The following is a 25,983-nucleotide window of genomic DNA, read 5'->3' on the forward strand; positions in this document are numbered from 1 at the left end:
CATGTTATTCCTTTGCCCTATATGTTTTTTTAAAAAATCATTGTACTTTTTGGCTGCTTAGGCATTTAAAAAATAGATAAGGGGTGTACTTTACCGGGAAGAGTAAATAGCAGCTTACAAAATGGGAGTTCATCTGGATTTGTCTGGTTCTCTGTTGAATGAAAATTCCTTTCAGCTACTTATTTTTCTCACTGAAGGGATTTGCCTTTTTGCAAACCAATTTTATTATCTTCTGAAGGTTCTCTTTCAATCTTTCTTCCCTAATTTCCAGTGAAGTATACAACTCTTGTAAGAAAGATTGTCTTGATTGCAGGTGAGACAGACAGAAGGGGATTGAATATCTATACTCCTGCATTTGTAGTGATACAGGAATGTGCAGCCCAGTGACTCCTATTCCTACTGCAGGAAGTATTATTTATGTGAACCAAGAGGGATGCTTCAGCAGACAAAAGTAGGAAAGATTTGCTGCTGGAGTGTTCCATGGCCAAGGGGGTTCAACTTTTCTGGGAAGTGGTGGCCTGCATTTGAATCTTTACTCCAAATCAGCTGAAGGAATTTGAAATATAAATCCCCAGAGAAGGAAAGAGTTCTATCCAGAAGAAAGTCTTAACTACTAAGCTTTTCTAGGCAGAGTTATTTTATTCTTCTGTTATTGGATGTATAATTTTACTCTTTCTTTCCAAAATTCCTCTGACTTTATAATTATTTGCAGATAAAATATTTATTTTTTTAAGAAGTAATGTTAAACTTGATTTACTGAAAACTATTAAAAACTTCATTTTCAGATCAATCCAGAAATCTGTATTTAATTATTTCTGGCAGCTACAGTGACAAATCAATCTTATTCCTGCAGTCCTAGATCCCCATGAACTTCACCGTAAAAAGAAGTCTTGTTCCGTGTTTCCATTGCTATTATGGAGAACAATAATTTTATGCCATTTTAGATCTATATGTCTCTTAATGCATTATAAATGTCACTATGCTTTTAACAGACCTTTAATTTAATAAACCTTAATGATAATTTATCACTTTTACTCACAAAAATGAAAATGTGATAAATTCTGATCTGTTTATTTATCTTGTACTGAGATCCATTGTAAATAAATAAAAACCCAACCTAAAAATGAAAATAAAATAGATACAGAAGTGCTGTCTAAGAGTGTATGCTCTTAAGTGAAGTAAGTTTAATTTCTATTTTGTCTACAGAAGGTAACAAAGATATATAACATACTGGAAGATGTACGTTTCAGTTTATTCATGGATAGCAGTTTACTGTGGGATTAATCGGTAATAAATTTAGCTATATAAGAGATAAGCATCTGTTCTAGGCTAGGCTAAGGAGCTAGATTGTTTTTGAAATTAATAGATAAGCTCAAGAAGTAGGTGTATCTTCCCATGTTGAATTTCATTTCTAAGGTAGGTGAGATCAATACTTCTTTAAAAGTATCTCTCATTTTCCATTACTCGTAGAACTATGATAATTGTTTAAACTAAATCTTAAGCTTTAGAAAACTGGTATTTTTTGAGGTGCTGAATGTTATATTTGGTGTAGTCATTGCAATATTGTGATTCTTTCAGCCAATGTTACGTCATCTTTAAGATTTTCTTCATAAGAGATTAAGTAGAAAGACTTTCAAGTACCAATTTGTTTTCACCATGATTTAAGAACTGAAGTGTTTGAGACATTATTTTGCTGCTGAAAAAAGGCCTCTCATTTCATATTTTCAACAAATACAAGTTTAAGCGTGTTCAAGATCATATACCGAAAAAATCTATGCAAGTTATAAAATAATTCTGAAATAGGAATTAATTATTGTCCTCTCACTTACAATATTTCTTGGCAAATACCTTTTTGCATATACAGTTTACAATTTTTTGTATGACAAAACCTGGAACATTGATCATCTAAACCATTAACAGCAGTTTAAGTGTTGAAGTACAGTTTTATTGTTAATTAAACTGCATATTGTTTTAAACAATTCTGTTTTCTTCACTTTTCTTAGATATTGTTTGATGAAGGCTGGCATCAAATTCGTCTCCTAGTAACAGAAGACTTTGTAACTTTGTATATAGATGACCAAGAAATAGAAAGGAAGCCATTGCATCCTGTTTTAGGTATTTACATCAGTGGCCTTACTCAAATAGGAAAGTATTCTGGAAAGGAGGAAACTGTACAGGTAAGCATATGCTAATATCACAAACATTCAGTAATTCTCCTGTAGGTTGATATTGCCTTTGTACCTTCTGTTTTCTTGAACTTACTCTTCTAATTTACACTAGGCTGAAATTTAATGCACCAAATATCAGTAGTTAGGAATGTACATAAATAACGCCTGCATATAATTTCCTTCCATCAATGTATGGCTCATGCTGGTAAAGAGGCAGAGAACAACATTTTGATGATGTTTCTTTCTCATGACCCGCTATCACAAAAGTACAAGGCATATCAACTCTATTTCTGTTGTACTGCAAATATTTGATACTCAGATTGCTGCTGTTGGATTCTTCTGTGTTGGAATACCCTCCCCAAAACCCCTGTACCACAGGTCCCCCTTGTTCTGAGAAACATTAAAGTCCTTTTACCTTCAGCTCTTTGCAGACACCGAAAAGCTGGTTAAAACTTCAGACTGTAAATGTAAAGGCTGTGTAGACCAATGGTGAAGACTATTATGTTGACATTGTTCCAGATGCTGGCTAAAGAGATTGTTTCCTTGTATTTATAGCAATGTAGTAATGACACTGTTTGCACTAAGAGTAATGGCAAAAATACCAAGAAATACTAAATTACATAAGTTTTTTTTAGTTATTTTGAAAGCTATTGTACTTTTTTTGTACTCTAATGATCTTACTGATCCTATTAAAATATATTAATTTTTGTACCATCTTTATTAACTCTGCAGATGTATTTACTCAGTTACTTCTGAATTTTGTGTATTTGTAGACAGGCTTCCATTCTATTACTATCATATTCTAAAAGTGTACATGGAAAACTTGGATTATGCACTGTGTGTGCGACTCAGCATTTCTGGTAGAAACATTGTCTGCATACTGAAATACCCCTTTGTGAAAACTACTGAATGTTTCATCAGGGATTTCTGATAGTACCTCAAGCATTTATTGCAGTAAAAGTAGAGATTTCGGAACTGTAATCAATCGTCTCATGCATATTCTCTGTTGGTGCAAAATTAAGCCATTTTTATAGTTCTGTGCATTCTAGGATGAAAGTGTTGTTTGTTTGTTGTTGGGTTTGTGTCTTGTTTTTTTTCTCTTAAATCACTCCAAAAATGGGACTTTTATAGATTCCCAGTAATACAGTTTCTGAGTTAAAGAATGGTAGTAGCAAGATGTGTTATCTAAAGTAAAAATGGTAACATTTTGGGAATGTGGAATTGTATAAGATCTGCTCATAGTGGACTAGAAGAAAATTAGAAAATCTGCCTCGGGTTGCGGTTTTATATTCAGATGATTTATTTCCACTTTCTCAGACTGTGATATATTCTGCAAAGCATTAACAGGCAAAAATTGCCAGGCTATTTCTATTTAATTTAGGATTATAGTGAAATAGTTTAATGAATCTGCCTTGCAGTGAAAAGATAATTTGAAATCCTTTAAGAAAGGAATCAGATGGAGTTGGGTACAAAGTATGGTACGAGATTCTTCTTCAGAGATTCTTTGGTGCGTTTTCATTCTTGTTCTGTGCTCCGATTCAGATGTTTCCTAGTGATTTTTTTGCAAGCGTTCTTGGTTTAATTAAGAACTTACTGTCTGATGTGCTATTCAGTATAGCGATGATGAACTTGTGTACATAGTTAAGTGTTGTGAACTGTAGGCATTTTAAATTTGAAAACACATTTTACTAGGCATGGTGTTATCAGACACTGTTTTCTATGTTCTTTTTCCTGGCTAGTCCAATTTATAATCTATGATTTCAGGTTTTTTTTCTCCTTTCAGTTATGATAGCTTATGCTAGAAACCCTGACTTTAGTGGTTTAATTTTCCTGGAGTGTAGACAGAGCAGAATGGCACAAATCTTGCTTGCTTTGTGCCAGTGTTTTTATTGGTTGCTTTTTAAAGCAATTCTAAACCAAATTCTTTCAAGCATCAGGGATGCCTTCTGATTCCTCACCAAAACTTCCTTATTTTGCATCTGGAAGAGACAGGCCAGTGTAAAAACATCTTCCCAGGACTGTATGGTAGGTTGTCCTTGACTGGATGACAGGTGCCCACCAAGCCACTCTATTGCACCCCTCTTCAGCACTTTGAAGCGGGAGAAAATAAGGTTGAAAAATCTTATAGGTCAAGTTAAAGGCAGTTTAATCAAGCAAAAGCAAAGACCTTTCCCAGGAAGTAGGGCCTCAGTACATGCAGCAGTTGCTTTGGAAGACAAACTTCACAATATAATGAATGTCCTCCTCCTCCAAGAGAATCTTGGGTTTATTATTTTTCTTTAAATAAATCTGTTACAGAATGTTTAATTGGTTGCATGTATTAATCATTGTGACTAGCCTGACTAAAAAAGTTTATACCTCTTTAATTGTTTTTTAACCACAGTAAACACAGAGAGCTTCTGGATTTTCTTGTTTTTTAATATTTTGTTCATTTTTTAAAAAACTTGTGGATGATATAATTTAAGAAGACTATAGTTTAATATACCTTAATGTCTGACTACTAATGCTTTCTCTAAAAAGAGTCTTTTATGTTTTGAATTATAGTTTGATATACAAAAACTGCGAATCTACTGTGATCCAGAGCAAAATAATCGAGAGACAGTCTGTGAGATCCCAGGATTTGTGAGTATGATAGATGAACTTTTGAGGACTAGTTGGCTTATTTTCCAAATCACTGTTTAAAGCTGACTCAATGAATTCTTAAAATAAGTAATACTACATTGATTCAGCTGGTGCACACAAATGCTTGTTACTTGTGCAATATCAAATGACATAGAAGTTGGCTGTTTCAGCCTTATTTTTGCACAAATGTATTTTGAAAAGCTTTTTTTTTTGTTTAGCTATTTGATGGTGGATACTTGAACAGCACTGTAGAATAAACAGTAGAAATTAATAAAACTATTAGGTTATAGCAATATGAAATACTTTTAAGTATATGATACACTTCTTGCTACTTGGCAGGTCATTTAATCTCTGAAATTTTGGTATGCAACCAACAAATCATATTTTCCTATTAGAAGTATCTATGCTGATGTCTGTGTTAAATATCCCATTAACTGAAATGTTGCCAACATTTCATGAAGTATGTTACAGATAACACAAAAATCAAATCCTGTTCAGGATTTTATGATTCATGTCCACAAGCTTATGGATATCCTTTAGTCCTCTCTTTGCCTTCTTATTTACAATTAATTATACAAAGAAATGTAAATGCATGCAGATTGGGAAGCCGTTCGTGACACACAATTGCAGCCAGATTTTCAGAAGCGTTCAGCCCTGATCTCAAAATATAAGCAAGAGATTGTTTTATATGTACAGTTAGCTTCAAAATCTCCTCCTCTGTTTGGTGTTTAAAACAAACCGAGCTAAAGATAATCAGGCATTAGTGTCTTACTATATAAATCCATATTCTTCATGTTGTGATTTGGTTTAATATTTGGACTATTTTGCTAGTTTGACGTTAGAACCTGTGAATCTTCCACATTCAGATATTTTATTTTTGTCAGGCTCACACAGACCTCCAGCTAGTCTGTTTTTCTTCTATTTATTTGGGGCCAGCGCATCTGTTGCAATCAGTACCCTTATTAGGACTTTTTCAAAACTCACAGCTTTCATTTAAGCAGCAAGTAGGTTGCTGGATTATTCTGAAATCTGACTGCGTGTGTCAAGAACTGATGGGTTCAGGCACACTTTAGTAAAATTAGCTTTAAATCCTGAACTAAATTTAGCATTTGTCTGTTTAACTGCACCACATATCTTTTTGTTCTTTACAAAATAGAAGCAGGATATGAAAAGTAAACAAACAGAGAAATATTTTGCATACAGAAAGCAAACAGTAAAAATTTTGTCCTCCATACCTTGTGTTCTCTGTGATCTAACAAGAAGTCCAACTGAAAAGATTGGGGTTTTGCCAGTTTAGTTTCACTTTCTTTTGCTGCAAATTAAATTTGGACTTTACCCATGAAGTTCTGGAGTCTTGCAAATATAAACATGTTGGGTCATCTCCAAGGAGGGAGATGTGGTCTATGGCTATATTCTGTCAGGCTGTGGATGTGTCAGAGCTCCTGTACCAATTACAGCCTGAATTCATCCCCTTTCCCAGAGATACCTATCTCCATAGTAATTTTAAGCTCCCTGTATGGTCCGTGGAGGAAGATAGCCTAAGATGAAAACTGAAGACAGAGGAAGCCGCCTTGCTCCACAGACTGCATATGAAGTCTGTAGTGACCCTGTGCATTAGAAAACTCCTGTACACGGTGTAGCTAATGGTGGCTACTAAGCCATTAAAACAGAAAATTTCACGATTTGCATGCTGAACTATTTAGGGATGGATTATTCTGTGGTGTTGCAGATACTGGAACGCTCAATTCAATTAATACCAGAGTGAATTTAAAGCAGAAAAAGCCAGCCTTGCCTCTGCGCTGCTGTATATTTTCCCAGATGCTGGATTCAGGCAGAGATTGTAGATTTTAGGAATATTTTTGTACATTCTCTGACATGAATGAGTAAGTGGAGGATTTTTATTTTTTTTTAATGAGAAGTTAATCCTGGCAAAAGCTTTACCCGAATCTAAACATTTAGTGTATAAATACTTTCTCATTTCAGTATTCTAGTTTTGTCGTTGTCTTTTAAAAATTCCTACTAGTAGCTTCTGTTCTAAGACTCTTAAATGAAATGAACTAAAAATCATATTGCATTGATAATGGCTGCACATAAGTCTGAGAAAGTCTAACATTTTCCTTGGCAATTGCATCCTTAAATTTATGATTAGTTGTGATTGTTTTTATGAATGAATGTATTTCGCTTATTCTGTTCTTAAACTGTGTTTCTTCTTGTTTCAGAATGGAGAGGTAGGCTCAATCCTAAATTGCTCAAACTCAGTTTAAGGTAGTATTTGACTTTATATAAACTTCTTGTTGTTCTAGGGTGTATACATGTTGTTTTGAAAAGTGGACAAAGGTTTGCTAAGCTTGAAAGTGCTAGATTTCCATTAATTAAACTCTAGTCAACAGACAAATACAACATTAGTTTTCTGAAGAATCTCACATTTATTAGTATAAATGGCCTGGGTTTTTTTTGTTTCCTGTTTCAATTCAATTGCTCTTATTTGCAGGGCTGGATGCTGTTGCAAAGTGAATGGGCATATATATGGTCAGGTAGCTGTTACCTGCATCATGCTAGTGGGAGCTCCCTAAAGGGAAGCTTGTTTGAAGGTTTAATATGACCACTTGGTGCCATTGCAAAGGAGGTGTGGATTTGTGTTCTAATGAATCATTTGACTCTGAGAAGGAATTCCATTCAGAGAACATAGTAAAAAGTCTGCATTATTTTAGAAAATATGAGTAAATTGTTATTGAAAGTGATTTAGGTAGTGAATATAAAATCTACTTTTTTTGTATCATGGATCCTTAAATGTTTGCCTTTCCGTAGCTCTACAAACCTGCTAACTGAAAAAAAAAATCACTGAATCTAACTTGATTATATAGATTTAGTACAGATGCACCTAAATTTTGGGTGCCTGACTTTCGGCAAATGGATTTGATCCAGTAGCATTCTCCTTGCCTACCCTGGTAAAACACTGAGGTTTCATGTGGTCTCAATGATGAGAAGAGATACCTAAAAGCCAAACAATCTCTAGAGGGTGACGTGGTCTGCCAAGGTTTAGTATTTACTGCTGTTTGTATAGGCAGCATATCTTGGAGGAGGTCACCTAATGGTGTTTGGAGGACAGGCACCCTTGGGGCCAGGACTTCTGACTGGTAGAAGTGGGTGGTAGCAGCCATGCCCCATCTTTCTTCAAGTAGCTTCATAGCTGGGACACATGCCCAGGGGTAGGAGACTTGGGCTTTAAGTTATTTTCAGGCTTGCTACTCATGATAGCATGCTCATAGGTTATATGCATAATATATACATAATACTTACATAATGCTATGCATTATTAGATTTTTTTACAAACTTTTAAATTAAATAGTTATACTTGATAATTGATAACTCCCCAAATGATTATTATCCATTAGTTTAGGCAAAGAGTTTTGTGTGTTGCCAGCTTGAAAATTATCAAACTACATATAAAAAAATATTTGTGGAAAAGCAAATAGAGTTTCAGATATCAGCCCACCATCGGTATTTTTTTATTTTATTTATTTTTCTTCTGGGTAAAATGATGAATTCATGCATGCACAGTAGTTGGAGGGCAATATTCAGGTAAGCAGAAGTTCCAGCTGAACAAAGGAGTGAAAACCAGTTTCATATAATGTTATGATACATTTGTTAAATGCTTTTGGCATGTGTATTGATTGTTGGTTTCACTCTTGGTAGTGCATGAATGGCCCTAGTGATGTAGGCTCCACACCTGCCCCCTGCATTTGCCCACCAGGAAAACAAGGACCTCCAGGCCCCAAAGTAAGTTTCCTTTCTGCCTTATTGAGTGTAGACAGCTTTTTTTTTTCCCCCGTGAAGTTTTATGTTGGCCAGTCACACTCAGTCAAATCAAAAAAGCAAAGGACAAATTCTCCTATTTCTGGGTTCCAGTGCAAGAATATTGTGATTAGGATCCTCAAGGCCAGAATTTGATGCCATAACTCCTGACAACAGAAATGCATCTTTCATTTTCTAAAAGAAAAGTTCATGGATGTCAAATTGTGTTTCCTTGCTACTCTTCAGCAAATGATTTTGAACTGTTGATCATTTGAGAATAGAATGGTTTGCCAATAGAAATCTTTTAATGGAGAGATTTTCCCCTTTGTTAAAAAATGGACTAGATGCTTACTGGGAAAGTTGGACCATGGCTGATCTGATGACCTCCCTTCACTGTTGCTGAAGGATTAAAAGGAGAACCAGACTTCAGTCTAAAATATCTAATGTGGCAAACTCAAATTCCTAGTATTTTATTTCTGTTGATTAAGATGTTAAAAGCCTTGAAAGCATTTGAGATGATGGACCAAACTTGTGCTGTAACTGCAGGTGGGCTTCGATCTCCAACTCCTACACAAGAGTTTAAGGAGACTTTTCCCAAGAAGGGGGTTAGAAGATCAGGTTCTCTTTGCTGTAGGAATTATTCCTCAACAGCAGGTATCTGCGCTTGCAGTCACTGTTCTGTGGAATGTATTAGGGTTAAGGTTGCATTCTGCTAATTTTAAAATGCTCTTTCATATATTCTGTGTGTTAACATATAACTTCTCTTTAGGGTGACCCTGGGCAGCCCGGGAACCATGGTTATCCTGGTCAGCCTGGTCCAGATGGTAAGCCTGTGAGTACTAAAAACTTAGTCATATCTTGTAAATGCAAAACTAATAGGAGAAAACCATGTACCACTGGTACCAGATTTTCAAATCTAGAATTCATCTCCATTCCTTGAAACTCTGAATGTTGCTTAAGCACGATCTGAATGAAACAATTCTATGAATATGTTAATCGCAGTATTTTTCTTTCAAGCTAAAAAGCTGTAAATATGATAGCACGAGTTAAGCACTGTTGTAAAACAAAGAACAGGCTATAAGTGCTCCTGTTGGTCTTTGCATCAGTTTGAAGCATTGATCACCTTCTGACCATCAATCTCTACTGCTTAAGAATTTTTGCATTAGAAAGCACTTTACGGCAGCTAAAATTCTGTCTATTTTGTTTTCGGGATTGCTTCTCATGTTTAAGCTTGGTTCATTTAATATCTTTTTAGGCTGCCTTAAGTAGTCCATGAAAATATGTAGTTATACATATACAATATTAAAAATATAGATATTTTGCAGTTCTAAAAATTGTGTTAAAACATAAAAATATCTGTATTTTATTCATACCCTAGATTTTACTTTTTAAGTTGGCATTCCATTAGTATGCATGGTAAAATTGGAACAATACAGAGAAGATTAGCATGGCCCCTGCGCAAGGATGACACGCAAATTTGTGAAGCATTCCATATTTTTCTTCACAGAAAGGGTCATTGGGCACAGGCTGCCCAGGGAGGGGGTTGAGTCACCTTCCCTGGAGGTGTTTAAGGCACGGGTGGACGAGGTGCTAAGGGGCATGGTTTAGTGTTTGATAGGAATGGTTGGACTTGATGATCCGGTGGGTCTCTTCCAACCTGGTTATTCTATGATTCTATTCTATGATTCTATTCTATGATTCTATTCTATGATTCTATTCTATGAAAATATGGGAGAAAGTAGATGAATCACATATGTCCCTGAAATAAAAACAACAGATTTGGCAATGGCTCATCTGGTCTTCCTGGTTGATGTTTATTATTGTAATAAAATTGTAAGCAAAACAAATATATAGAAATAGCCAAAAGTTTCATTAAAAATATATTAGATTTGTGAATATAATTGGAAGGCTCTAAGATACTAACAGCTGAGCTTCTCTGTTCTCTGAGATTTTGTTAACAGCCTGCAAAGTGGTAGTGTGCCTGTGCCTCTGGTGTGTTAAGAGAAAGCTGGAAACTGGGAGTCTTGATCACTCACATGTCTTTTCTAAGAATGTGGCCTCTTACTGTTCATTAGAATCTATTATATCTATTTTATTTATATTTTTTAAAAAAAAGGATAAAGAAAAAGGTAAAAGACAGTTAGGAGTATTAAAAATACTTTGCTTCTGAAAACAGGATTATTTCTCTGCTTGGATATCAAAAGCAGGAAAAGAAAATTGCACCCATGTACTAGGTGGTGTTAATTCATTGTTGCCTTTAATTCATATTCTGAGAACTAGATTTTGTGGCTGAGTCCTTAGGTTGTAGGCACTGAAAGCAAGAAATGCAATTGCTTCTAAAAACTGAAAATTGACTTGGTCTATTGAAACCTGGCCATGGCAGCCCTGATGGCCCAGGAAAGCAGGGAGTACATCAATTTTTCAGTAGTCCCACAAAGGTCCTTATTTTTCCAATGGTATGAATAAATTTTTATACTTTTGATTCTGTCTTAAACAGCTTTTGGTAGCATTTATCCTCAAATTTTTTTTTGGAACTAGAAATAGAGAAAATGATCTGACTTGAAATTGTCAGTGCTATAAAATACTATATTTTGGTTTCAAACAATCATGAAAATACAGGTTTTAAAATAGGAATGAGTAGAATATGAGCTAGAGAGGTGTGATCTATTCAGAATAACTTCTTGCTTGATGATTGATGGTGCTTAAGCTTCTGAAGATCTGTTCTCTTACGCAAAGATGGGTATACAAACTGCCTCAATCCAGAGTTGCATGGGAGAAGGTGTCCATCATAATTTGACCATGCCAGTTGCCAAAGTTGATTTGCAGTATGGATAAGCATAGCAGGGGTGTCTATAACCCAGCTAATTCTGATGTTTTGAAAAATAAAGTGAAACTGTAAGCTTTAGTGGAGCCAGAGTGGACTAGATTTTAGTAAAAAACTATCATATTCCATCCTCTCTTTTAAAAAACAGGTTAAGGATGTTTTTTTTAAGTGTCCCATCAGCTGCAACAGTATTGTTTTAGAAATAATTTGTTATGACAGGTTTTGACAATTTTATTTGCAGGTTTCCACTTCAATGCTATCTATCTTCCCATAAACACTGAAATTTGTATCATGGTGAATTATAGAAAAGAAATAAATTGATACTGTAGTATTTCTTTAACATTTGAATCTGGCAGTTACGGTCTTTTTCCTGCAAGTGAGTCATAACATGCATAGATGGGCATTCTCTGAACATAAAAAATATTAGCAAAAGTATCTCAGACAATTAGAAGAGCATCAAAAAGCCCTGCTTAAGGAGAAATGTTACCATTTTGCTGAACTGAAGTTCATGTATTATTTGAAGTGCTTACAGTTAAATCCTATAGCTTTGTTAATTGACTATTTTTAAAAAAAAAATCAGCTGAAGCTTTTTGCACTTGTTCTTTGTAAGGACATAATTGCAAACCTATTAGATCATCTGCAGCTCTGGCCAGTACATTATTGTTCTTTACAGTAGATTCTTGAGTGCTTTCCAGGTTAGCTTTTGGCCGTGAATGATGAGAGACCCTTTAGAAACACTCTGCAGGAAAACAGATCCCTCTCTGTCTTTTTGTTTCTGTTTTACTTATTTGTTTACTGATATGACTTGCAGTTCTTCTGTGCTGTCAGTGATCTCCCTTGTTTGAGATAACGGTGTTCGTATGAATCTTTTTAGCTGTATGCCCTGGGGAACTCTGAAAAGCAAGCTCTTAATTCAGACAGCACAATAGGCTTACAGGTAGTTGTGTAGTCAATGCTGTTTAATCAAATGGCTTTTGCATGAAAAGCTTTTCCTGGAAAGTCAGTCTTTTCTGTTCCCAAACACATTTTTCTATTCTTCTCTAAAGTTATTCCAGTTTGTCTATCTGGTATTCATTTTCTTGGAACAGTATAACTGGTCAACAAAATGTTTCTTCCTCTGAGAAAGGTTTTAGGCATGCATTTATACTGCTATATGTAACTGATTTTTCAAGTAAAGCATCAAGAAAAATTTAGTTTATTGCTTGTGGGCTGGCTAGATAGTTGTAATAATTAAAGTTAGTTTTAGTCCAGGAAAATTCAAGACAATTCCCATGAATATCGTCAGTGTGACCATCAATTAATTATTCACCTGGTGTTATGCAGGAAAATTGTTTGCGGTAATATTTTGGGAAATGAACATGAACATGAATAATTTTCATTCAGTCCTTAATTACTTTTTTTAAATAGTTTTGTTCATAGATGTTCACAGGTTTTTTTTGTCTTTTTCCTTTAGTTGTTACTTGTTCTATTTTCTATACTCAGATCAGTTGAAGTAACTGGAGAAAAGCACAAAAGTGAGAAATATAATAAGTAATCCAAAGACACTTTTTTTCAATCAAAAATGTCATTCAGGACTTGAAATGATTAAAATGTCTTGTCAGGAGAAATAGCAGTGGTAAATAAGCACAGGGATAAAAATAGTATTTGAATCTCAACTGGAACTCATTTTAAGGGGAGTTATTTATCAAAAGGAAGCAGCTGGAGTGGTTACTGGCCCTGAGAATGCTCAGCAGCTTGACTGTGTGGTCACAAAGCCATTTTTTATTCCAAAGAACACTTTATAAGTCCTGTGGAAAAACTCAAGTTAGGGGGAAAAATAAATGAACAGAGTCTGTGCAGCCATCACTTGTGGTTAATAAAGGTGACAGGTTATCAGTCTGCTGAAAGTAATGAAAAAATACACTTATTTGTCAATTTTGAACTTTGAACCATGCAGCTGGCAAGTCTGGACAATTTTCCAGTATTCTATCTAGTTTTGTTCATGAAAGTTTGGAACCATTTGCCTTGTCTTTAGTGTCCATAAGCAATAAGCGGTTTAAAAATAATCTGGTGAGACTGACTTTACTGACATACCCAGTTAAAGAGTTCATAATATATCAAAAGCCTCATATAGTTAAGTGCTTTCTGATCATTCCAATATTTTGTTTAAAAAAACTGTGGAGCATTATTACAGCTGTACCTAGAGCTTAATAATACTTTGTGACTAACTGAATGCTGAATCTTTTATAATCAACTTAGTATAATGGCAACAGCCAGCTATTTCAACATTAATTTTAGAATAAAAAAGGGTAATATTTTCATGCATACATAGGATTACCTGTGCTATTGGATGGTTTCCTTGGGGATTTAGGTTGATATAAATGCTGCAGCTACTTTTCTCGGGAAACTTTCACAGACATATTTGATAATTCAGCTGTAAAATGCTGCTCTCAATCCCAGAAAAATACATATTCCTCAGTAACACTGTGACCTTGCTCTTAGAGGAAACATTTGCTCCTTTCTTCTTAATACGGACCTACTACTTCGAAATCAGGGTGATGACTGATGCTGACTTGTGTTGCATACATCTATACATTTTGTTAAAAGACCATATGACTCTCTTCAGGCAGATGATAAAGATGAACATCTGAGTAGCAAGCAGGAAGTTTTACTCCCTTGGTAAATCCCAAAAGTCTGAAGCTCAGGAACTTTTTAAGCTGGATTTGTGACCTTGTATTTAATAATGTTGTTGGATATTTTGGTTTTTTCCCCATTGTGGAAGTTGAGCTAAGACCATCATGTTCAGGTAAAATATACTACTAGTGGCTCTGAGCTATGAAAGCCTTGGCAGATGATGGCAAAGCCAATGGAAGGGACTGTAATCAAATGGAGAAAGAATTAAATGGGCTAAACCAAACAAAGCAAAGAAAGTGATGGGCAAAGCAATGAAAACTCTTTTCTGTATTTTTCCCAAGATAGTGTTCATATGATTGCAAATCTTTTATCAGGAGTCACTCCCAAATTTATGTTGGAGGGTAAACTCAGCATTACGTTACCTTTGTGATCTAATGCTGGATTTGCCCTTCATTTTCATGTTTTGGTTTGTGTAGACAGAGGGGCTTCACTGCAGAGGCAGTTCTGGTAGCCTGTGGAAGCCAGGAGAAGTTCTTCTACAGGGCTGTGCCATTTAACAGAGGAAGGAGAGAGAAGATGACACCTGTTCTGACCTCCTGAGTTACCACTGCTTAAGAAAGTCACCAAGAAAGGAGTAAGGCACAAGCTCCTAAAAGACCTGCTGGAGAGAACCACTTGACTGATCCACATGTCCAAAGGGTCAGGAAAAAGAGAAGCAGTATGCAGATGAGTACAGGCATTGTGAGGTGCTGGTGAAGATTGTTTGGGGGCAGGATTGGAGAAAAGCTCATTGATAATAAACAGCTTCTCAGAGGAAGGCTAAACCACTTAATTCGAATGCATCAATTGCTTTCAAACATTTCTGTTGCCTCACAGGATTTTATTTACCGATATTGTCAGTGAAGGAGAGGTCATAGCGTGACTGCAAATTTGAGTGTTAGTGTGGGTACGTGTCTGAATATCTATATGAATTTCTGTCCTTTAAAATGTAATGTAATTTATGCAAAGGTCTGAAAACTTCTCCTCTAATGCTTTAGGCAATTGTGCTTTAAATGTATTAAAGATTTTCCTCAAGAGGCTTCCACAATAGGTCTGCAGACCTCTCTGTCAGGATGTTTTCCTAACACTAGGTTTATTCTTTCTTTTGCAGTTGAATTCCATTATGATTAGTTACATCACCCTAAATAGGTCTGTTTACTTAGTGTTTACGGTCCTTAAATATCTTTAGTCTATTACTGTTGATCCTTGCTTATTTCCTAGCCAAACTGAGCTTGTTTACTTCTCCTTTGTCCTTCCCAAGTAGCTCTATTGTCATGCCTTTATCATTTACATTGTTCAGTGACTCCAAAAGCTTTTCAGTAAGGAAATATTCGGTGTAGTTGTCTTTGCCTTAGCAGTATGTCCTCTGTTTTTTATTTCATATTTGATTGATGTGAGACGCCTATGAATGCTGTCTGAACTTTAGTTCTTTAGGCAGGCAGGTACGTTGAAGACGTACTTCTGAGGTTTACTCTGCTAGTGCACCTAAATTTTTTTTAGAATTAATACTTGTCATATATCCTTCTTGCTCAATTGCAACTGGATTCAAAACTGAGTATCAAATTCAGGGTTAACTATAATACTTTTCATACTGTTTGTGTATCTTCTGAAAAGTCCACGAGAGAAGACCAAGTAAAATAAAAGGAATTCTTTTCTGGTGGAAAATTTAGTTCTTTAACCTTATTTGAAAGTGAACTTTCAGTGCTGAATTCGTCTTTCTCAGTTGAAAAGGGAATTTTCACTTCTGTCCCTTTTAGATAAAATTTCAGCTATGGCACAGCTGTTCTTGGAGCATATGTATGTGTCACATGCATTCTTAATGAGAACTTTGAGATTAGAGAAAGAAACTTGAGCTGACTTCAATGCAAAAAAAATGCAGGTGTTAGCATATGATTGCTCAGGGATATGGTTTAATAGTGGACAGGTACAGTTGCACCTGATGATCTCAAAGTGGTTCTATGTTTCTGTATAGGTTCATGATCCGTACTGCAAAAGGCATAGTAATACCAAGAGATATTTTGTTTTGATGAAAGCTGTTTTGTGTAACATATAGAAGATGTTTTTAACTTGTTCTAGCAATTGTCATGTTATTTGTACCAGTCTGTGACTCTAACTTTTGTGACTTTCTGTGAATTTCCTTTTGAATCTTCTCTGTTCAGGCTTTCCATTAAGTAAACACACTAATAAAGTGGGAAGGGGTTGGAACTAGGTGATCTTTAAGGTCCATTCCAACCCAAACTATTCTATGATCTGCAATCACATTACAAGCCCTAGCTCTGAGATAAATATGCAGTTGTGTAAGCTGAAAACTGATTTACTACTCATCTTGTGAATTTTGAAATTGAGTTCAGCCAGGAAATTGTCCTCCTTTGCTTCTTCGTCTACTTAGTTAGAAGGAAAAGGAAGGGAAATAGCATTTCAGAGATCTAAAATGTGAAGTAAAGTTTATTTATATAGAATTATATCCTACAGGAAGTCATACAAACTTTTTGCCTTTTTTTTTTTTGAGACTTTTAAAATCATTTTTTGGCTTGTTGATTTGTTTCAGCTACCCATGAGGCTTAGAAGCAATCTGGGAATACTACACGATTTGCAGTTGAAGCTGATTTTGCTGGAACTGCCATGAGCACTAAAAGCAGAATTCTTGATAAAAGATCCATGCATGAAAGAGACCTAGAATTCTGTTTACTTCTATACTTAACGTTACCAGCTGGCTCATCGGGCATCTGTTCAAATGTCTCTTGGGAAGAGGGCACAGCAAGTACTCTCTTGTATCTAACCCAGCAAATAATTTTAGCTCTGTTTATTATTCGTAGGAAGCTTTGACTGATGTGAAGAAGAAATCAGATATACACATTGCCTTCCTTGTATTGAAAAGGTTCTATTACCTCCTTTTTACCACTGTGGAAATCCCCCTATTAAATTTTGTGCTAATTTTTTAAGACTGAAACTAATTTAGAAACCGGGTCATTAGTTCTTTCAGTTCAAATCAAGATGAAATTCTACATATCTGAAATTGGGTAGTTAATTTCATGGGATTTATCAAATTTAGTTTGGGCTGCCTGTTCAAAGAAATTTAGCCCAAATTTAGTTTGGGCTGCCTGTTTTCTTTTCTTTTCCAATGAGGAATAAAACTATATTTTTGTTACATTCTCAACTAACAATTCTAAAATATCAGCTTTTAGTCTGGAGGCTGCAGATTTCAAATGCAGAGGTGAGAGCTTTTGAAAGCTGAAATCTAAATCTCAAATGTGTGATTGCAAGAGTAGGAATCAAAATGTGTAACATAAAATGGCAGGGTCGTGACAAGAGTTCTCTAGTAACCAGGAAGATTGTTTTTTCCTTAAATAGGTGTTTGGAAATTTATAAATTTAACTTATGAAAAGTCATAAGCCTTGGTTTCTTTTCCTTAGGGATATCAGGGATCGGCAGGAACTCCAGGTATCCCAGGAAATCCAGGGGTACAAGTAAGTTTCTGTTTCATTCCTAGAATTTGAAAATATGAGACAAATCCTGCCAACTCTCTCCCAGTATCCATTGTTTGTCATTGAGAGTTTAGGTGTGGGGAATGAAAAGGGTTCAAGTGATTACATGAATTCAGGGGCATCCTTGGGTGAATTGCTTTGGAACTTGCATGACTTTGGGGTTTGTAGGTAGGCTGACAATTAGAGCTCAGATCTAATCATAGCCAGGCCTGTAGAAGCAGAACACAGACATTTTCATTCTGGTCCAGAAGCCAAACAATAGTTTCTTCCCATTTTCCATGAATCAGTAACAGTGATCTGAAGCCTTGTTGTGGTGATTGATTGTGCACAATTCACACATCGAAAGGGGCATCGCAGGGGGGACCCTGCCTATCGCAGGGAGCTGGAACTAGATGATCTTTAAGGTCCCTTCCAACCCAGTCTATTCTATGATTCTATTCTGAGATTTCAGACAAAGCCCACACTGCTGGAGAATTCTTTTTCTTTCTTCATTGCACGAGTATAGAAGCCTTTACTGAGACAGTTACTGGAAAACAGGTGCTATGTTTCACAGAATCACAGAATCACAGAATAACCAGGTTGGAAGAGACCCACCGGATTTCAGTTGTGGGATGATCCAGTCTGGCTAGATGGTCAAGGACTCATTAATTTATTGCATGAAGTATCACAAGAGCATGTGGGTGAAGAGCAAGGATGCATCATAGCATATGTAAAGGCTTTCTGATAGACATTTGAAAGGAAAGAGGCATCTCTGGACTAGAACAGGCCATGCGATGTCCTTTTAACCTGGGGAGCATCTTTGTTTAGAGCAAAGAATTGTTCCCCAGTCACGGGTTATGGTTGTGAGGCATACTTATACCCGCTGGATACTTGTACTGATTTCTTCTGCTTTTGTATTTAGTTATCAAAATATTGTGATCGGGCAACTGACACATCAGTCCCTGGATCATGTTGTATTACATTTCTGTTTCTCATTCTGTATCAGATTGTATTAGTATTTGAGCTGGTTTTCATTTCTTCTCTCTTAGGGACCACGTGGCTTACCGGGTATCAAGGGAGAGCCAGGAAAAGATGGGGCTAAGGTAAAAAAAATAGTAACAAATAAAAGATTTTACTCTTACCATTTATCATTTTTTATTAGAAAGCATATCTAAATATAGGTAGCAGGAAGCATGACACAGACCCCTGTAAGGATGGTTTCTTTCTGTCTCTTTTCACCCTTTTTAAGTGAGCATCCAGATGAAGTAGGTAGGAATTTTTGGATGGCACTTCTTATCAGAGAACACTGACTAATTGAAAATCTTTTTGTGGAAAAACTCTAGCTGAGGCATAGCTGGTAGCTTGGAGCTGCAGACACATGTGGAAGCTTAGATATAACTGCCTTCTGGTAATCAGGATAAACTTGAATCTGGTTCTCCTGTATACACAGTGAATAAATTAGCCATTGGCAGTTGGCACGTCTCATTGATATATAAATATCTGTGTCCATCCTTCTCTACACTTTTGCCCTGTGCTTAGAAAAGTTCTAAATTCATTGTGATAAAAACATGTTTTGTTTTTGGTTTATTAAAGCTTCAGAGTAGTTTTTTTTTGTAAAAAAAGCACTTGTTTTTCCAATCAGATTTTACTGTAGAATTTTGTTCTTCTAACGTTCCCCATATTAAAAGCAGCTCTGTAAATTCATTGCTGTTCAGTAGAATTCTCAAATACATGATTATAGAGATGAAAATTGTGCTCATGTGTTCTGTGCTCTAGGCATCTTAATCTAATTGATCTTAGATGTTAATTTAATTGATTATTCAGTGTTGGGCCATGTGCAGAAAGTGAGACACTGGTGGTGAAAAACTCTGTTCTCCTGGCAGTGCAGGTTTGTCACAGATAGAATATTTCCTAATGCTCAGTCCAGCTTTGCTTAAAACATGCCAAGAAATAGGGCTTCCACCACTGTTTTAGAAAACTTTCTTCCACTGTAAAATAGGTTTTGCCATTAGAATGTTTTCCCTGTTGATTCAGCCCAAATTTTGATCTCTTAATTTCATCCCATTACATGTAAAGTTTCTGTAGCAACTAATTTAAAACTCCTTCCATCGCTGAGTGTTTTCGTTTATCCAATTATTGAATCACCACTTTTGAGCAGAAATTGAGGTTCTGTTTTTTTTCGTTAGGAAGCAATTGATGCATGAAGTGTTTATTTTATAATCTTTGCTGATTTTTTCAACACCGTTTCATTGCCTGTGTTCAGTACTTATTTGTTGAGAGATATTTTGATAGCATTAACCCACAAGCTATCATTCCTGTGGTTGCGTTCCTGTTTCTGTGAATATGTGGCAGATCTGTCAAAATCTGCTTAGACATGAATGGTTTGATAAATACCACTGAAACATGTTTTCTTTTATCCTTCGTCTTAGAACTTAAAATATATAAAATAACTTCCTGAGCATAATTTACTATTTCTCCTTTATGACTGAAATATATTAAAGAAATTGAAATATACTGCTCTATATAGAGTTGGATATTAACAGAGAGAAAAATTTACAACTTTCCAGAAGTAATTTGGTAAAAATGCCGGGTCCTGCACTTGGGGCACAACAACCCTGTGCAGTGCTACAGACTAGGAGAAGTCTGTCTAGAAAGCTGCCTGGAGGAGAGGGACCTGGGGGTGTTGGTTGACAGCGACTGAACATGAGCCAGCAGTGGCCCAGGTGGCCAAGAAGGCCAATGACATCTTGGCTTGGATCAGAAACAGCGTGACCAGCAGGTCCAGGGAGGTTATTCTCCCTCTGTACTCAGCACTGGTGAGACCGCTCCTCAAATCCTGTGTTCAGTTCTGGGCCCCTCACCACAAGAAGGATGTTGAGGCTCTGGAGTGAGTCCAGAGAAGAGCAACAAAGCTGGTGAGGGGGCTGGAGAACAGGCCTTATGAGGAGCGGCTGAGAGAGCTGGGGGTGTTTAGCCTGGAGAAGAGGAGGCTGAGGGGAGACCTCATTGCTCTCTACAACTACCTGAAAGGAGGTTGTGGAGAGGAGGGAGCTGGCCTCTTCTCCCAAGTGACAGGGGACAGGACAAGAGGGAATGGCCTCAAGCTCCACCAGGGGAGGTTTAGGCTGGACATTAGGAAAAAGTTTTTCACAGAAAGGGTCATTGGGCACTGGAACAGGCTGCCCAGGGAGGTGGTTGATTCACCTTCCCTGGAGGTGTTTAAGGCACGGGTGGACAAGGTGCTAAGGGGCATAGTTTAGTGTTTGATAGGAATGGTTGGACTCGATGATCCGGTGGGTCTCTTCCAACCTGGTGATTCTATGATTCTATGATTGTCACTTTGTCCTGAATGAGGTGGATCCCATCTACTGAAACGAGGAACTAAACTAGTTTTTATTTTTTCAAATCAGGTAGTGCCAAGTTATAATTCAGCCTCCTATTGTAATTGCTCAAGGCAGCTTGCAGACAAATTGTCAGATAGATATCTTCAGTACCAATAGCAACATTTTTTTTAATTCCTTATATCTGGCACTTGTGAGGACAATAAAAAGACCTGTTGTTTTGTCTTGTGTTTTCAATTGCCAACTGCTTTTACCAAAGTGTATTCTTTCTACTACTGAAATGAGAACTCTTTTGTCAAAGTGCCAAAGTTGTTTCATCAGTGTATTTTGGTTCCATTTTGTTTATTTTTTTAGAGAAAGTACTTAATTTTTATTACTTTTTTTTTTTAATTTTAATTACTTTTTAATGCTTCATTCATTTGAAATAAGCTGGTGAGAAATTTGATAAGGTCAGTAGGTCTTTGACAATTTCAATAAGAGGCATGAGCAAAGCCATCCCAGATTTAGGGAATTCCTTTTTCTTCAGGAATTAGGAATGCATGATAGAATTATCACAGTTCCCACAGAGATTTTCAAAGGGTTTTTTTCCTATTGTCAAAGCTAAATAGCTTTAGTGTTAACTCCATAAACCTTATTGGGAAAATACAGTGAAATTTATTCTAAAAGAAATCATGATAGTTTTCATTTATTTTTTAATGTATTTAATCTTTTATAAAGATCAAGAAACTCTCATGAGTTCTACATTGGTTCTACATACCAATGTTATGTAGTTGATATGGTGACATATAACTTCTTTCCACTATTTGTTGATCAATGATTATATTAATGTTGTTATAGCATATTATTGCTTCTTTAGATATATTTGAAAAATGTTTGCTTTTTTAGGGTGACCGTGGACTACCTGGTTTTCCTGGATTACATGGGATGCCAGCACCAAAGGTTGAAATGATAAATATTTCTTGTTACAATATTCATGTGCTTCAGCTTGCTCTATAGTTTCATTTAAAGGAAAACTATAGTTTATATGCAATATTATGTCAGTACATTTGATGAATTACATAAAATGAATAGATATTATGCTGAAATTGAAGGAAGATACTTTTGTTCTGTTTTATAGTATTCTATATTAATTACCATGAACTTTGATTTTACTACTACTTAAAAACTTCTTCAACACAAATAATGTGTCAAAAAGAAAAAGATTATATAATTTTCTTGAAGTCATTCAATTTGCGTTACAGCATTTTTAAGAAAAGTTCTGGTCTAACCCCCTGAGTTTATTTCATATGTACGTTCCTCAAAACATCATCAACATATCTTTTGCTCGTCTGTGTTAGTACACAATTGAATTTGCTTCTTAGTTTTTCCAAATTTGGGTTTTAAACTTTTCAAAAAAGGTCTTCAGAAGAGTGCAACAGTTTTCAAACAGCTGAATTTTTGGTTAGGTACTTACCTGTATTGAAGCGACCAGAAACTCAAATAGCCTTCCATTTGAAAGTAGCAACGTTAAGCCCTAAAGCAGTGGATTAGGTATCTAACCAGCGGTGTTAGATATTCTGGGCTTCTCCCCTAGGACAGCTTGGAAAATTCAAGATTTGCATTTACTATCTTGAGTATAACTTTTATATCAGGTGGAGCTCTTTGCCTACTTTTTGTCTGCTATACATGTATACTTTGTGCATATATCTGTGTACAACTACTTTTATGTTAAAAACTAGCTTATACACACACATTTTGTCTAGGGAGAAAGGGGTCCTAAAGGAGATCCAGGAGTGCCAGGAATATATGGAAAAAAGGCAAGTAAATTTATAGTAATTAAGTGAAGCAAAATCGTATTGGTATCTGTGGTGGGGTGACCTTGCTGGCTGGCTGATGTACCTCCAGCAGTCCCTCATTCCACCTCCTCAGCAGTACAAGGGGGAAAAGTAAGATGGAAAAGCTTGTGAGTGCAGATAAGGACAGGGACATTACCTGTCAAATACTGTCATTGGCAAAACAGATTCGACTTGGGGAAAATTTAATTTATGGCCAACTAAAATAGGTTTAGATAATGACAAATAAAGACGAAACCTAGAACACCTTGCTCCCATCCCTGTGTTTTCCCAGGCTCAACTTCTCTTCTTCAAGGGATAGGGGTGGTCAGTCCATAATTGCCCCTCTCTGCTCTCCTTCTTCTTCACACTTCTGCCCTGCTTGGGTTGCAGTCTTTCAGGATGAACCTGCTTCTTCATGGGGTCTCCATGGGCCACAACTTGGTTTCTGCAACTCCATCATGGTCTTTTCTACAGGCTGCAGGAGGGTCTTTTCTCCAGTGCCTCACCTTCTTCTTCACTGACCTTGGTGTGTGCAGAGTTGTTTCTCTCACTTTTTCCCTCACTCCTTGCTTTGCCTGTACCATGTTTTTTTTTTTTTTTCCCCTTTCTTAAATACATATACTCTAAGGCTCCAGCACCTTGGTTGCAGGGCTCAGCTAGAAGGAATTGGCCATGTCTGGCATGGGGCAGCTCCTCACTGGCTTCTCCTCACTGGCTGTCAGCGCCCAGGCAGTGCAACCACTACAATGTCATTTATATTTTTATAATAGGTGTATTCACAGAGAATTTAATTCTGCAGTCCCAACAGAAAAATTTCCACTGAAGGGAAGCTCGTGCTTTGCTTATTTGGGTATTTTGAAACTCTCTTCATCTTTCTGCTAATGGATCAATTTTAACATAACACAAAATGCTTATAAATGCATTTTGTTGCAAAAATATCTCTGCCTTTGATATGGGGTATATGTAATAATTATATTGCAATAAGTCTGTGCTTTTTAATACATAGAAATATATAGGAACCATGTAATGGAAAGGGAGCAGGGGAGAGGAGTAAGGGGAGTGAGACTGATAGCAACCTGGAAGACGTTTTAACCTGTAATTTATATAAAGCAGAGTGGGCTTGTATGTAAATATTTATATTTCAGAGAGAATATTTTGGTCATCTAATGTTTACATTTGCATTTTCCCCTGTTGTTATGCTTTCTTAATGTATTTATTGGTCTAGAGTTTTAAGCAAATTGAAAGTGGGTCTGTTTTCACATTTCTATATTTTAGAGCATGTTTACGTTCCCAGAACAGGGAGTAGTTATTAACTGACCGTTGCCTGTGTTAAGAAACAAACAGATCTTCCACAAATTTTCTAAATAAGAAATTATGTATGTGAATTACGGGTTAAATGTACTGAATTTGCAGCATGAGCATTGAGCACTACTTACTTTCTATTTGCTGTATTTCTTAGGGTTCAAAAGGAGAGAAAGGTGACACAGGGTTTCCAGGAATGCCTGGGCGATCCGTAAGTTTTGTGAAGACAGTTTACCTTTAACTTTTGTTTATTAATTCACCCACTGATGACTGTTAACTGTTGACATAGGGAGAACCTGGAAGAAGTGGGAAAGATGGATTACCGGGAAGCCCTGGTTTCAAGGTATGTACAAATGTATATTTGTATCTTGCTGAACTCTTCAAGCATATTGTTATAGGTCTGAGTACATCCAATCTATTCTCTGGAGAATTACTGGAAATTAAAATAATATGCATTACTGGTAAATGCCAAAGTTTACTGCAGTCAACAGGCAGACCTTACTGATTTCAGTTGGTTTGTGAGAAGGGGCAAAGCTTTTATTAAGAGGTTACTAGTGATCATCAGAGATCGTTTACACTTTGTCTTCCTTACCCCTTTTGTGTTTCTCTAACTATGAATCTGTTGAAGAAATTTATATACAAGTTTATGCTGCAGAACATACTTGTTGTGATCAGTAAAGGAGGAAGGAATGTAATTATTTTTACTGCTTTTGAAAGCAGCTGGATGAAAGCTAGGGAAAAGCACCTTCATGTTTGTGTTCCTATTCTCTTCACTGTGCAGTGTCCTTTAATTTAGAACAGTTTTTCAAGTGCACTAAGAATCTATTGTAAAAAAGACTGCAGGATCTGACATTTCTATAATATATTGCCGACTTGAGTTCACTGGGCATTTTATTTACCCAGTTGTTGTTTGCTCTGTTCTAATTTGTGAAAAGATGGATGTTACTAGTATTAGTTTTAAGTTCACAGGAAAAGAAATTAATGTGTGACGGTAATGTTCAGTTGAATTGATCTAGAGAAGCTTTTTAACAGTGACTTTGTCCCTGTAATATTTTTCTTAATAATGTAGTCTTAATTCTTATTGTATTCTTAATTCTTATTCTTAATAATGTATTCTTTAGATGTATTGATGTGATCTAGGGCTGCTGAAGATTAAGGTTTCTTCAGTGTCCAAAAATGCAAGTGTATTTGTCTAAATTCCTATTACTGTAGTTGGAGATCTGGGTCTTCCTTCTGTTGTGTGACCATGCCTGTCTAGAGCAATTAGGGATACCAGGACATGTCTGTGACATCTCCTGCAGCAGGGAGATGTGACACAAGACCTTTGAGAGACCTGAACCCTTCGTGGCAGCAGTTGCTGACAAGGTGGATCCAGCAGAATCCCAGGCTTGCTCAGTCTGTCAGGGGCTTTTCCAGCTGGGTCTTGATGACCCCCAGGAATGCAGATTGTGCAACTCATTCCATCCTGACTGTCTTTATGGTGAAAACTGTTTCACTCTGATTTGCATCGGGAAATGGCTCTACAAGTCTATATGTTGACAACTGTATAAAGCTCTTAGTAAATCTATAATAATAAATGAACCTCTAATGTAATTCAGATGCTGACTGAATGACTTTGCCTTTATTAATTCCTTGGTTTAGTTTTAAATACTCCTACATTAATTTCATTTTGATCTTCTTATCTCATTTATACCTTCCTACTAATTGTCGTTATTACTATATATCTACATGAGCATCTGTCTCTGACACTCGCAAATATGTCACCCTTGGGTATCTCAAACAGAACCAAAATTTCATTGCCTGCGTGAAGGCGATGAAACTGAGCTCCTCGTGGCTGGTCAGCTGAATCATGCCTCCATCAGTTGTCTTGACTAGACTTGTGTTGTCTGTGATAGGAGATTAGTTACCTACATGGATTTATTTCCATGAAATAATGAATCCCATCATTTTATATATGTGTATATATATATACACACACACACACACACACACAGATACCTC

General features: G+C 36.3%; 1 protein-coding gene and 1 non-coding gene across 2 annotated transcripts in view; both read left to right on the forward strand.

Annotated features, from left to right (window-relative positions):
- The window catches only part of COL21A1 (collagen type XXI alpha 1 chain), a 92,546-nt gene that overhangs the window by 25,183 nt on the left and 41,380 nt on the right, over positions 1 to 25,983 (forward strand). Inside the window, exons 6-16 of the mRNA XM_069851490.1 lie at positions 2,004 to 2,177; positions 4,713 to 4,790; positions 7,010 to 7,018; positions 8,487 to 8,570; positions 9,355 to 9,417; positions 17,475 to 17,528; positions 18,575 to 18,628; positions 21,752 to 21,805; positions 22,609 to 22,662; positions 24,140 to 24,193; positions 24,272 to 24,325. Of these exons, the coding sequence (XP_069707591.1) occupies positions 2,004 to 2,177; positions 4,713 to 4,790; positions 7,010 to 7,018; positions 8,487 to 8,570; positions 9,355 to 9,417; positions 17,475 to 17,528; positions 18,575 to 18,628; positions 21,752 to 21,805; positions 22,609 to 22,662; positions 24,140 to 24,193; positions 24,272 to 24,325 (732 nt within the window). The remainder of the gene's footprint in view (positions 1 to 2,003; positions 2,178 to 4,712; positions 4,791 to 7,009; positions 7,019 to 8,486; positions 8,571 to 9,354; positions 9,418 to 17,474; positions 17,529 to 18,574; positions 18,629 to 21,751; positions 21,806 to 22,608; positions 22,663 to 24,139; positions 24,194 to 24,271; positions 24,326 to 25,983) is intronic.
- On the forward strand, positions 9,982 to 10,084 carry LOC138718440 (U6 spliceosomal RNA). The gene has a single exon (XR_011337079.1). It is a non-coding gene; the product is annotated as a U6 spliceosomal RNA (small nuclear RNA).

The sequence above is a fragment of the Phaenicophaeus curvirostris genome, chromosome 2, assembly GCF_032191515.1.
Source record: "Phaenicophaeus curvirostris isolate KB17595 chromosome 2, BPBGC_Pcur_1.0, whole genome shotgun sequence".
Taxonomy (NCBI): Eukaryota; Metazoa; Chordata; class Aves; order Cuculiformes; family Cuculidae; genus Phaenicophaeus; species Phaenicophaeus curvirostris.